This window comes from Podarcis erhardii, assembly GCF_964252035.2.
Source record: "Podarcis erhardii genome assembly, chromosome: 4".
In the NCBI taxonomy this organism is placed as follows: Eukaryota; Metazoa; Chordata; class Lepidosauria; order Squamata; family Lacertidae; genus Podarcis; species Podarcis erhardii.
Genome location: NC_138508.1, coordinates 2,740,595 through 2,755,168, shown reverse-complemented (window position 1 = coordinate 2,755,168; position 14,574 = coordinate 2,740,595). Strand labels below are relative to the sequence as shown.

Genomic DNA, 14,574 nt, shown 5'->3' with positions numbered 1-14,574 from the left:
GGGTCTTAGCAGACCATAGGCTTAATGTCAATCAGCAATGTGATGCAGCAGCAAAGAAAGGTCAGTGTTGTTCTAGACGTCATCAACAGAATTATAGTGTTCCAATCACGGAAAGTAATAGTACTGCTCTATTCTGCCTTCGTTAGGCCACACCTGGGATATTACATCCAGTTCTAGATCCCTTTCAACTCTATTAGGATCCCTTTCAACTCTATTAGTGTTGTTTTTGGCATCCGCCTGTCTCAGGCTCCCTCTCATTTTAAGAGTCTTGTGCTCTGGAGATCCTTGTGACCATGACAGGGAATTATGGCAGGTACAATAGGGTTCTGGGTACAGGGATTTCTGAGCTGTCTACATACAACAAATATTTATTTACTGTATCACAAAAAAGTTACACAAAACTTGTAGTATAACAAAAACCATATAAGGGGCTTACAATTCATGTAAAACAATTGCAAACACATTTTAAAAAGATGAATCTAAATTTGACATAAATACAGCTGCAGAGAGGATAAAACAAATTAAGCATATTCCATAAATTATGGGCTATAGCCATTGCCAGTCCCGCTCAGAATAGACCCATTAACCCTAAGTTACTCACGACCATTAAATTCCAATGATTCTGCTCTGAGTAGGACAACATTGGATAAAGCTGTATATACTTACAGAAGCACGAACAATTTCACAGTTATGTTGAACACCAGATATAACATCAATAAAGCACAAAAAGACTTTGGGTGGTATTCAGCTAAGTTTTATTCAGAGTAGATCCACTGAAATTAATGGGCCTAACTTAGTCATATTCATTAATTTTGATGGGTCTATTCTGAGTAAGAGTCAGTTGAATACCACCCGTTAAGATGAAAAAACATGGGATTAAAAAAAAGTGCTTACAGCTTTACTATTTTTAATATTTCTTTACTGCCTGCGGCCTTCTAGATGTTGCATTCAACACTGCAAGCCCTTATTGTTATGTAGGTTGTTATGTATTGTTATGCTTGTTGTTATGTAGGTCGCTTCCTCCCGAGAACTATGTGAGTCACTCGTTCACGGATCTCCTTGGTCTTCACACCATACACAATGGGGTTTAGCATGGGTGGGAAAAGGAGGTAGAAGTTGGCCAGAAGGATGTGAACGTGAGGCTGAACATGATGGCCAAACCTGTGTGTTAAGATGGTGAAAAGAGCTGGGGTGTAGGAGACCAGGATCACCACCACGTGAGGTGCGCAGGTGCTGAAAGCCTTATAGCGGGCGTCTTTTGACGGCAGAGCCATGACAGCCCTGGCGATCATGCAGTAGGACAAAGTAATGAACAGCAAATCCACCCCCACTACAAGGAGAGCTACCAGAAGCCCATAGACAACATTGGCCAGGATGCTTGAGCAGGCCAGCTTCACCACAGCCATGTGCTCACAGTAAGTGTGGGGGATGACGTTGGTCTTGCAGTATGGAAGACGGGCTGCCAAGATGATGATTGGGATGATGAAGACTGTGCCTCTCAGGATGACCCCTGCTCCAATCTTGGCCAGCAGTGGGTTGGTTAGGATGGAGTCGTATCTCAGAGGATTGCAAATAGCTATGTAACGGTCAAAGGCCATTGCTACAAGCACTGTCGACTCCATGATGGAGAAGGAGTGGATGAAGAACATCTGGACCATGCAGGCACCAAAATCTATTTCCCCAGCTCGGAACCAGAGGATGCAGAGCATCTTGGGCAGGGTGGAGGTGGAGAGCACCAGGTCTATGCCAGCGAGCATGCAGAGGAAGATGTACATGGGCTTGTGGAGGCTGTGCTCTGTTTTGATTGTATACAGTATGGTGCAGTTTCCTAGCAATGTGATGACATACATTGAAGAAAGAGGGATGGAGAGCCAGTAGTAGGACGCTTCCAGACCAGGGATACCCAGCAGGATAAAGGAGTAGGGGTTGGCATAGCTCCCGTTAAATACAGACATCACTCATGGCAGGCATGGCACATGGATAGTCTTGCTGGCTGCAGTGGAGGGAAGAGCCACAAATTGAGACAGCATGTGAACTTTGTGGATCCTCAACAACAAAGGCGTTCCCATGCTAAATAACTTTAAAGGTGTCCGTATGAATAGCATAAATTAGGGATTCCCTTAGGTGTAGACTTAGGGAAAGCTAGGCATTACAAGGGTCTGGAAACCAAGCCTTATGAGGAATAGTCGAGGGAGTTGGGGATGCTTAGCCTGAAGAAGAGAAGACTGAGAGGTGATATGATGACCATCTTCAAATATCTAAAAGGCCATCTCATGGATGATGGACCAAGGTGGTTTCCTGCTTCTCTGGTGGATAGGACATTACGAAGAGCTTTTCGAAAGAGCTGTTCAGCAGTGGAATGGACTCTTTTGGAAGGTGGTGGACTCTCCTGCACTGGGTGTTTTTAAAGAGAGATTGGATGGCCATCTGTCAGGGATATTTTGGCCTTTAATTCCTGCTTTGCAAGGGGATGGACTAGATGACCCTTGGGTTACCTTCCAACCTTACAATTCTATGAGTCTATATTTCATTCTAGCAGGCCAAGCCCCTGCTCATTTATTTGGCAGTAAACCTTGTTGAGTTCAATTTTTGTTTTTGTTTAAATTGCATTTATATACCACCCTTCATCTGAGGATTACAGGGCAGTTTGCAATATAAAAACACAAAAATACATAATATGGTAAACAGTTGTGCTTACTTGAAAACAATGCATGGAAAAAATTGCTCTCTTAGAGAAATCTTGATAGTGTGGGTTGCACCCGGTGAATTGTGTTTAGCTGCCACTGAAATCAAATAGGACTTAAGTCATGTGCTACACTTTCCACATTGGTTCCAGTGGGGCTGAAGCACATCTATCGTAATTGACATTTGGTGCAGTGAAGGGCAGCTATGTGTTCTGGGCAAGTGTCTCCCCTATTCTCATATCAAGTGGAGTGGGTATCCCTACAGACACAGCCTTGAGTTGCATGGAAGAAAGTGGGGAGATAAACGTTGTTAGATGCTGCTGAGCCACTTCTCTATTATTGACATTTTCTTCCCACCCCAACAACCCCCAACCTTTGTCATGTAATAATAATAATGATGATGATGATGATTTTGTATTTGTACCCCACCCTCCCCGGCCGGAGCTGGGCTCAGAGTGGCTAACATCTTATAAATAATACAATATGCATAAAAACAAGCAATCAGTTGATTAAAATGCATCCCAAAATTAATTCAAATAAGTTAAAGTTAAAGTTAAAATTGGACAAATAACAATCCTCAGGTTAAAATTGAAAGCGGTTAATACTCGCCAGGACCAACTGTTTCCACTGATATTATAAGGACCTGTGAGCAGGCTGGGAAACCTCCTTCGTGCTTGTTCTTATACAAAGAGAAAATGAGTCAGACTGAACCCTGACCAAAGGCCTGGCAGAACAGCTCCATCTTGCAGGCCCTGTGGAAGGATGTCAAATCTTGCAGGGCCCTTGTGAGAGAGCATTCTGCCAGGCCGGGGTCACGTCCCAAAAGGCCCTGGCTCTGGTCAAGGCCAGTCTAATCTCCCTGGGGCCCGGAATCTTCAGGGTGTTGTTATTTGCAGACTGTAAGGTCCTCCATGGGACATACCAGGAGAGGCGGTCCCGTAGGTACGAGGGTCCTAGGCCATATAGGGCTTTAAAGGTTAAAACCAGCACCTTAAACCTGAACCTGTACTCCACTGGGAGCCAGTGCAGCTGGTAAAGCACTGGGTGAATGGGATCCCGGGGGCAAAGACATAGAATAAAACATTTTATCACTGCAGTTGGAGGCAGCAGTGCTTCTGAATGCCAGTTACTGGAAACAGGCATCTGTTTGACCACTGTGAAAACAGGATGTTCTTGCGTTTCCTACTGGAACTGTATATATGTATATGTTCCCCTGCACCTAATTCTGGAAATATCCTAACAGAATGACATTGTTCTCTCGGATGCTGTTTGTCGAGTTCTTTTTCGAGGGGAGGGGAGGCAATATTTTCTGCCCATTATGGTCAGTACACCAGTAAATGGGTTCAACAAGTGCATTATCTTTATTCTAAAATTACTCTTTCCAAAACTTCCTGCACATTCTGCTGGTATATGGCATTTTAAAAAGGCATATTTTATTTACTTACTTTCTTATGCATGCACACACATACACTTAGTCAATGGGCATGCAATTTTTGATACAGTAATTTTTAAAACAAAATATATGTCATTTTCTGAAATCGCTATTTACTAAAAACCAGCTTACAGAAAGTACAGAGAAAGTAAAATGTTGGGTGTGTGTCCAATATCCTCCAGTGCTTTAAAAAACCCCGACTCACATTCTCCCGGTTGGGGTCTGCATTGTTATTGCATTAAACTAATAGGCTCACGGGCATTGCTTTGTCCTTTAGATTTTCTTTCACTTACTCAGATAGTGCTTGTAAGCCACTTTCCACTTAGCAATGTAATAGGGAGTCCTTGGAGCACCCCACAATCGCCTAACCTTGACTCCCTTAGGTTCAGGTCCAGGTCGCAAGCAACAGACTCTTTGTCTTTGCCTTGTGGTGTGGAGAGGCAAGGCTCGTGGTGGTGGTGGTCCCTCACCCTCCCCTTCCCATTTCCCGGTAATAACAAAGGAGTGCCCAAATGATATTTTTACCCTCTAGAAAGAAAGACCCCAGACCATCAAGGTCTGGTGTATTTTTATCCCCGCACTAAGCAATAGCCTAACAAAATCCAGTACAGAACCAAATTATGTGGCTCTGTGCAGTGCTCAAAGGCAAGTGAAGGTCCTGGGTGTCAGCCAGAGTAATCCAGTGGTGATACTCACTTCTGGTGCTGAGCAACAGGCGCTTGAAATAAACATGCTAGCTTCACGGGGGCAGCAGCAGGAGGAGGAACCATCGGCCTTTGCATGTCCTACCCCTTAGCTGTTCCCTGTGGGAAGCAGGATGCTGGACTTTGGTCTGACACTGCAGACTCTACTTATGTCTTTATGTGCTCTAAGAGTAGAGGGAGCATTTATGCAGCTTTCTTCAGTGCCGCACTGTGTGCAGATGGCCCCAGTGGTTCTGAAAGCACCAAGATTTCCCTCTGGATCAGTAGTTTAGGCTGTTTTCTCTCTTTATGGCCTCCTCTCAGGGTTTCATCATGCATTCACAGCTCTGCTAGTTCCCACCCTCCGATGAAAGACTCAGGCTCCCAACTCAGGAAATCCCCAAGTTTTATTAATGAAATGAGCAGGTGGTCTCGGCATCAGCTCAAAGTACAGGTTACACAGTTGGAAGGGTGCACTAGCAGCAGCTAGGATACATGGTTAAAGGGACACCTGACATTTAGGTCCAGTCGTGAATGACTCTGGGCTTGCAGCACTCATCTCGCTTTACAGGCCGAGGGAGACAGCGTTTGTCTGCTTCCGCAGACAGTTTTTATGTGGCCAGCATGACTAAGCTGCTTCTGGCGAAGCCAGAGCAGCGCACAAAAACACCGATTACCTTCCCGCCGGAGCGGTACCTATTTATCTACTTTCACTGTGTGCTTTTGAACTGCTAGGTTAGCAGGAACTGGGACCGAACAACTGGAGCTCATCCCGTCGTGGGGCCTCAAACCGCTGACCTTCCGATAGGCAAGCCCGACGGGCACAGTGGTTTAAACCACAGCGCCACCCACATCCCTAGGATACACGGTTAGGAATAAGCAAAGACATCCCAACACTTGACACGCCCCTTTTGCTGTCCCTTTAAAGGAGAGGAGCAGGGCCTTCACTTGGGCTACTCTTGTCCCAGGTGGGAAGGTTGAAATTGAAAGCAAACACCTACCTGGGGCAGGGGACTGAATCTGTGCCTGTGCCAGTGGTGGTGCATAATTGCTAATGGGACTGAAGTCCAGCCCTCTGACTTTCCCTCCACTTGGCCATCCCCACTGACTGGCCTACTGGCTCTTCAGCTACAGGAAGAGCCTCTTTCCCACAGGAGGCAGTGACTGACAGCCGGCCTGGATGGTTTAAAAAGAGGATCAGACAAATTCATGGAGGAAGAGAAGGCTATGGATGGCAACGAGCCAGGATGGCTCTGCTCTTCCTCCGCAGCTGGAGGTAATACTTATTCCAGCAACTGGTATTCAGTACCATTGCTGCCTCCATCTGTGGAAACAGAGCATAGCCAACGTGGCTAGTAGCCTTTTTGATTTGCTTTTATTTTTGATTATGACAAAGTAATAATAATAAATAAATAAGAATAAAAATGTGCACCTCACCCCGAGACCATTCCATTATAACTATCCAGCCTCCCAAAATTTCAACACCTCTTGCGATGGGTTGACCTTTTCCATTTTAACAGTGCAAATTCTGCAAACACCTTCCATATCTCCTCAAAATCATTTCTGCTGCATATTCCCAGTCTTAATAGCACATGTTAATTTATCATGGATAGCTATATCCCACACCTCTTTGTACCATTCTTCCATTTTATACTCACCTTGCCCCTTCTGCTTCCTTGCTATAATAACTCCTGTAGCTGTCAATAAATTTGTGAGCAAGACCTTCATAGCCTTCAAACCTCCCACCCCATCATAAATTGATAATAGTGCTACCTCTAGGCTTTCAGCCAGCTTTAACCCAGTGATTTCTGTTATCTCCTTAAACACCCTTTGCCAAAAAATTGTACATATTTACACACCCACCACATGTGAACACATAGCAAATCTCTCTGCACTATTTCCATATCTTTATTTTCCAATTCTCTCCTTTTTATCTTTAGCCAAATGGGTGGTTGTATAAGTAATAAATTATTATTATTATTATTATTATTATTATTATTATTATTATTATTATTATTAACTTCTTTTATCTTTACTATTAATATATTGGTTTTCCAGCCTCCTAATTTCTTCTTCTAATTCTCTCATCTCTTGTTTCCCCCCCAATTTACTGAATTCCCTAATACTAATTTCCCTCATCACTGCTTTCATTTTATCTCATATTATTGATTGAGTACTTTGCACCTTCTCATTAATCTCCCATATGTCTAATAATTCTTCCCCCATCTTATTTACTGTTTGGCTATTATGGAAGACACTCGTATCTAACCTCCATCTTCTGGCTTCCTTATAATCTTTCTTTATTTTTAATACCATATTAACCAATGTGTGTTTGGTTACCTTTATGCTAGTAGCCTTTGACAGCCCTCTCCTCCATGAATTCACTTTTAAGGCCATCAAAGTTGGTGGCCATCACAGCCTCCTGTGGGAGGAAGTTCCATAGTTTGACTCTGCACTGCATGAGGAAGCCCTTTTTATCTCTCCTGAATCTTGCAGCATTCAGCTTCATTGGATGTTCCAAAGTGCCAGACAAATATAATTCCTAGCCTTTATACAAGAGATGGTTTTAACTGGAGATGCCTGGGAATGAACTTAAGGGGTTCTCCATCCAAACCCTGTGAGCCACCATTGAGCTATGTGCCCTCCCTGAAAGTTGTTCTTTGTCCACCTGAAATAAGGAATATGGTGATAATCCTCTCCCTGATCATCTTGGTTTTCACCCCATATATAACAGGATTCAAAGTGGGGGGCACCAGAAGGTAGAGTATAGCCACTATAATGTGGATATGGTGGGGGACATTGTGGCCAAATCGGTGAGTGAGGAAAGTGAAGAGAGCTGGAATATAGAAAGAAAGAATAACACAGATATGGGATGCACAGGTCCCAAAGGCTTTCAAACGAGCTTCTTGGGATGGGAGTCTCAACACGGTCTTGAGAATCATGACATAGGACATAGCAATGATGAAGATATCGAATCCAACAACCACAAAAGCCACAAAGAGGCCGTAAACAACGTTGGCTCGGATGTTCCCACAAGCCAGCTTCACCACAGCCATGTGCTCACAGTAGGAGTGAGAAATGAATTGGTGGCCACAGTAGGGAAGCCTGTTAGCCAGGAAGGCAAAGGGGCTGATGAGGAGAACTGCACGCAGAAGAATGAGGCTGCCCAGGGTCCCTATGGCTTGCAAGGAGAGGATGACCGAATGCTGGAGCGGGTAGCAAATGGCCACATAGCGGTCTAGCGCCATGGCCATGAGCACGCCCGACTCGACAGACGAGAAGGCATGGATGAAAAACATCTGGGCCAGGCAGGCATGGAAGTCAATGGCCCCAGCACTGAGCCAGAAAACAGCCAGCATTTTGGGTACGGTGGAGGTGGAAAGAACCAGGTCGGTGATGGCCAGCATGGCCAGGAAGAGGTACATGGGCTCCTGCAGTCTGGGCTCAGTCTTGATCACATAGAGAATGATGCTGTTTCCCAGGGCTGCAGTGACATACATGGTGCACAAAGGGATGGCAATCCAAGCCTGTGCCCACTCCAAGCCTGGTATGCCCACCAGGAGGAAGAAGGCAGGATGCTGCTGGGCACCACTGTCATTGACCGGCAACATGGCACACAGTGGACTCTTTGTTTCTGCCTCCAGTCTCTGGCATCAGAGCATCTCTGTTCCACTTCGCCGTATTCTTGTTGATCCAGTTGTCAGGTTCATTAGGCTTCTGCTACTCTGTGAGTTTTCAATGAAAAGAACATTGGTCATATTTTGAAATTGGATATCATGTGACTTTCACTGTAAGAGGGAGAGGCTTGATGGACCCTGGTAGATCAATAGATTTTATTTATTTATTTCCTATAATTTCTATCTCACATCATTGTAGAAAAAAACTCAAAACCAATTACAAAAAAAGATAAAACCATAAAATTATCAGCAGCAGCTCTCAGTTTGAGCCCTGTCCCATTTTTTCAAGCCAGTCATTTAACTTTGGAACAAGAGGGAGAGGGATTAATGCACCAAGGTTGCACCTTTTGCTAAAGAAAAGCATTTGGGCTTGGAGAACATGGTCAGCATACTTCACCTATGCTTTTTACTAGGTTCTGCTCCTCCTCTGTTGGCAGCCATTTGTCTTTCTTGCACTGGAGTCCTATTAGAACTCTGCTCTGTTAGGACTGAGATATAGAAGGAAAATGTAGCCGAAACAAGAATGTGCACTCCAGCAGGATCTGTGATGCCTGTGCTGTTTGCATACCCTTGTTCTCTGTCATTCAGGACTCTTTTTTTAAGGAGAGCTTTGCTAGAGAAGACCAGAGTAAGCCCACTTAGCCCAGAACCCTCTTTCCCACAGAGGCCACAAAGGGAAGTCCATTAGCAGGCATTAAAGCAACAACCACTGCCCCAACCCTCGCTTCCCTGGATAGCTCAGTTGGTTAGACCATGGTGCTGATAACACCAAGGTTGCAGGTTCGATCCCTGTATGGACCAGCTGCACATTCCTGCATTGCAGGGGGTTGGACTAGATGATCCTCAGGGTCCCTTCCAACTCTACAGTGCTATGATTCTGCTATGATTCTGCTATGATTCCCCAAATCATAGATTTGTATAGTCCAACACCCTGCGAGGTTTGAATCACAGCTTCCCTGAGCTACAAGTTGAATAAAGAAATGGGTACCCTAAGCAAGGAAAAATAACAGCTCATTCAGTTGAAAACAGCTGTTGTTGTTGTTGTTTAGTCATTTAGTCGTGTCCGACTCTTCGTGACCCCATGGACCAGAGAACGCCAGGCACTCCTGTCCTCCACTGCCTCCCGCAGTTTGGTCAGACTCATGTTTGTAGCTTCGAGAACACTGTCCAACCATCTTGTCCTCTGTCGTCCCCTTCTCCTTGTGCTCTCAGTCTTTCCCAACATCAGGGTCTTTTCCAGGGAGTCTTCTCTTCTCATGAGGTGGCCAAAGTCTTGGAGCCTCAGCTTCACGATCTGTCCTTCCAGGGAGCACTCAGGGCTGATTTCCTTCAGCTGAAAACAGCTAGAATCAGAATATTTTTGGGAGGAGGGAATGAATTTTCCATGAAGGAAGCTGAGTGAAAATTAGCAAAACTTACCCCTCTGAAAGTCTTAAGAGGTTTGTTCTGCTGTGTACAATGAAAATGCCCGTCTTGTTTGCACAATGTCATTGTGTTTGCTGAGATAACCGGAGAAGGTTTAAGTGGGTGCTTGTGAATCACTTTTGGGAGACCTACTCCCTCTCCTGGGAGCTGGTGCTGATTATGGGCACATTCTGGGTGATTACTGCCATCTTCACTGGTGGGAAGCTCAAGTGCAAAAGAGAGAGAAAATGCAGCCAGGGGCCCATCTCCCATATGGTGCCCTATTAGTTGTGCATCTACTAGGGGTGGCCAACTCCCAAGGGGGTTCAGGTCAAAGCTGTTGAGCTTTTTTAGGGAGGCCTAAGTTGCTGAGCTTCATTGGGGGGAGCCACTGATCTACCACAGACGATCTGCCTGCTGGATGTGCCTGTGGTACACTAACACACTGGCTCAATGCAGCTTGTGTGACATTAGGCAGGCGCCATCACTGTACTCTGAGATGCCTGCTTAAAATGTTTTTCTTTCAGCAGGTCTATCCAGACACTTTGGGTAGGATAAAAGTAATGAATCCTCCCAGTGGAGAGCCAGTGTGCTGAAGAGCGATAGACTCGTAATCTGGTGAACCGGGTTCGCGTCTCCGTTCCTCCACATGCAGCTGCTGGCTGACCTTGGGCCAGTCACACTTCTTTGAAGTCTCTCAGCCCCATTCACCTCACAGAATGTTTGTTGTGGGGGAGGAAGGGAAAGGAGAATGTTTTTGTTTTTTTAAAATAATATTTATTTAATTTTTGAAAATTACAAAAAGAAAGAAGAAAAATAAAAAAGACAGAAAAATACAATCATTTGAAAAAGAAAAAGAACAGATTAAACCTTTACATAACTTTCTTCCTTTACTTATTTCCTTGACCTCCTCACACCTCCCGTTTTTGTATTCTAGTTCAAATTGTTATTTCGGAAAATCCTTCCAACCTTGTTTTTATCTTAATAATTTGATTTAATATATTGTAATTTTACGTTCTCTCCTTCATCAATTCATTTTTACATAATCCTTTATATCATTTCTACCAAAACCACCTAATTTTCTTTTTCCAACATCTTTCTAACAATCCTTAATTTTACAGTATTTTTGTTTTTTTTTAATAATATTTTTATTAAGTTTCTTTTCTTATAGTCAAAGATATACAGAATAAAGAAAAAAGAAAGAAAACAAAAAAAAGGAAAAAGTATAAAGAGTCCAACTTTCCTTAATATTTTTTAACAAACCAACTGGACTTCCCCACATCCTCCAAACCCTGCATTCTTTGTAATACAAACATCAGCAATTTGTTACCTTATTTCATAACTTACTGTATCTTTCGGTTTATCATGTTTCTAGATTCACAATGTTATGTCCCAATTCTTATGTATTTAAATTAAACATAATAAAGTTATTTCATAATTCCACCTCTTATTTCTTATACCTTAGTTTTCATTTCACCTAATTAGTTTTCATTTCACCTAATCAAGTTGCTGAAGCTAGAGTTTCCTAAATCGTGCATTTTCTTAACATTCATACAGCTTATAATGTTTTTGCAAATAGTCCTTAAATTTTTTCCAGTCCTCTTCCATTATTTCTTCTCCCAAGTCTCGGATTCTGCCAGTCATTTCAGCCAGTTCCATATAGTCCATCAACTGCGTCTGCCATTCCTCCAGCGTGGGTAAATCTTGTGTCTTCCAATACTTTGCGATAAGAATTCTTGCTGCTGTAGTAGCGTACATAAAGAGATTTCTATCCTTCTTTAACACTTTCTGGTCCACAATGCCCAGAAGAAAGGCCTCCGGTTTCTTGGGAAAGGTATACCTAAATACCTTTTTTTAACTCATTGTAAATCACCTCCCAGAAGGCCTTCACTTTTGGACAAGTCCACCAGAGGTGAAAGAATGTCCCTTCCGCCTCCTTACATTTCCAGCATTGGAAATGACTGGGGTCATGTACCACCGGTATACCATTTTCATAATATTTTCCTTCAAGGCACTACATGCCGTGAATTTCGTTCCGGTGTTCCATAACCTTTCCCAGTCCTCAAACATGATGTTATGCCCAATATCCTGCGCCCACTTTATCATGGCGGATTTGACTGTCTCATCCTGTGTATTCCATTTAAGCAGCAAGTTATACATTCTCGAAAGTATCTTAGTTTTTGGTTCTAGCAATTCCGTCTCTAGTTTTGATTTTTCCACCTGGAACCCAACCTTTTTGTCCATTTTAAAAACCACTTGAATTTGAGCATAATGTAGCCAATCTCGCACCTTATTTTTTAATTTTTCCAAGCTCTGCAACCTCCAATTGTCTCCAGTTTTTTCAATTATTTCCCAATATTTCGGCCAGTAGGCCTCCATATTAAGTCTTTTTCGGGCCTTAGCCTCCACCGGTGATAGCCACCTCGGGGTCTTACCCTCTAATAAGTCTTTGTATTTTGTCCAGACCATAAATATTGCTCTTCTGACAATATGGTTTTTAAATAATCTATGAACTTTAACCTTGTCGTACCACAAATATGCATGCCAACCAAAAGCATTGTCAAACCCTTCCAGATCCAGGACATCAGTGTTCTCCAACAAAAACCAATCTTTCAACCAGCAGAAGGCTGCAGATTCATAATACAACCTCAAGTCCGGCAGGGCAAACCCCCCTCTTTCTTTCGAATCAGTTAATATTTTAAACTTTATTCGGGGCTTTTTGCCCTGCCAGACAAACTTAGAAATATCCTTCTGCCACTTTCCAAAACATTCCACTTTGTCCACGATCTGTAGGGCCTGGAACAGAAATAACATTTTCGGCAATACATTCATTTTTATAGCTGCAATTCGACCCAACAAGGAAAGTTTCAATCTTGACCAAATTTCCAAATCTCTTTTGATTTCCGACCAACATTTTTCATAGTTATCTTTAAACAAATTCAAATTTTTGGAGGTCAAATGAACCCCTAGGTATTTCACTTTTTTAACCACATTTAATTCTGTCTCTTTCTGAAACTCCTCTGTTTCTGTAGGTGTCAAATTTTTAGCCAATACCTTAGTTTTTTGCTTGTTCAACTTAAATCCCGCCACCCGACCAAATTCATAAATCAGTTCTAAAACTCTTTTTGTACTAGATACTGGCTCCTGTAATGTTAAAACCAAATCATCTGCAAATGCTTTCAGTTTATATTGTTTCACTCCGACCTGGATTCCTTGTACCAACTGGTCCTCCCTAATCATGTTCAAAAGCACCTCCAGGACTGAAATGAATAAAAGGGGCACCCCTGTCGTGGGGATAAGGGGCACCCCTGTCGTGTCCCTTTTTGAATTTTAAACTCCTCTGTCACCACATTGTTCACTATCAGTTTAGCTTTTTGCTCTGAATAAATTGCTTCTATTCCATTTTCAAACCCCCGTCCCACTCCCATCCCTTCCAAGTTTTTCTTCATAAACATCCAGGATATGTTGTCAAAGGCTTTCTCCGCATCAATAAAGATTAACACCGCTCTCGTATTGATATTTGTTTGTAAAAGTTCCAAGATGTCAATGATGTTTCTGGTGTTGTCAAACAAATGCCTGCCAGGGAGAAAGCCTTCAATATTTTTGAAGATATACTTTAAATGTTTTCCAATCTTCTTCCACCAACTCTTCTCCTTGGTCCCGGATTCTGCCAGTCATCTCAGCCAGTTCCATGTAATCTATCACCTTCATCTGCCATTCTTCCCGGGTGGGTAGATCTTGTGTTTTCCAATACTTTGCAATGAGTATTCTTGCTGCTGTTGTGGCATACATAAAAAAGTTCTGTCCTCCTTTCGCACCAGTTGGCCGACCATGCCCAGGAGAAAGGCCTCTGGTTTCTTCTGGAAGGTATATTTAAATACCTTTTTCATTTCGTTATAGATCATCTCCCAGAAGGTCTTAATCTTTGGGCATGTCCACCAAAGGTGAAAGAATGTACCTTCAGGAGTAAAGGAGAATGTTAGCCACTTTGAGAGACTCCTTTGGGTAGTGATAAAGCAGGATATCAAATCCAAACTCCTTCTCCTTCTCCTCTTCTTCTTCTTCTTCTTCTTCTTCATCATCATCATCATCAGAGCATAAGGAGAGCCTGCTGAGTCAGGCCAATGGGGCCCATCTAGTCCAGCATCCTGTTCTCATGGTGGCCAGCGAGGTCCCTCAAGGGGAAGCCCACACGTAGTGCCTTTTTGCAAGAACCCTCCCCCCTCTTGTGATCTCCAGGAACATTCCTGCCTCCAGCTGTGGAGGCAGAGCATAGCCATCATGGCTTCCACACCTGCACACCTCTTGTGACCCCTGAAGCTGGCTCTGGGGGCCCAGGAAAAGCCCCAGAATAGCATGTGTGGAAAGGAGAGGCAGGTTGCTCTGTTAGTCAAGGTGAAATGCTTGCACTGGTGGTACATTCAACCTAGCTCAACGTTGAATTCCTCACATGACACCTGCTCTTAGATTTGTTTTAGATATTGTGTTCTGATGTTTTTAACAGTTTTTTGAATGCTTGAGATTTTATTTCTTTTATTTTCAGTTGTATTTTGATGAATAGAATCAAGACTGAAGCTTTATGTAAATAAACAATATTTTTATTAATGCATTACAGACTTCTGTGTGATTATTTTGTTTAGAAGGAAAAAGCATCCTAGATAATTAATAATAAGGTTAAGCAACCTTGTCTCAGA

At 43.1% G+C, this 14,574-nt stretch overlaps 3 protein-coding genes across 10 annotated transcripts in view; 1 reads left to right on the top strand and 2 right to left on the bottom strand.

The window, feature by feature from the left end:
- The window catches only part of LOC309340953 (uncharacterized protein), a 233,778-nt gene that overhangs the window by 99,145 nt on the left and 120,059 nt on the right, over positions 1–14,574 (bottom strand). The window lies entirely within an intron of this gene.
- LOC309340965 (uncharacterized protein) overlaps positions 1–14,574 on the top strand; it is a 156,591-nt gene that overhangs the window by 50,392 nt on the left and 91,625 nt on the right. The gene's annotated exons all lie outside the window — the stretch shown is intronic.
- LOC309340595 (uncharacterized protein) lies at positions 1,003–9,322 on the bottom strand. The gene is made up of 2 exons (XM_081859481.1): positions 7,441–9,322; positions 1,003–1,957 (listed from the first exon to the last, which is right to left on the bottom strand). Exons 1-2 carry the CDS (start codon positions 8,408–8,410, stop codon positions 1,005–1,007), a joined length of 1,923 nt encoding a protein of 640 aa, XP_081715607.1. The 5' UTR covers positions 8,411–9,322; the 3' UTR covers positions 1,003–1,004.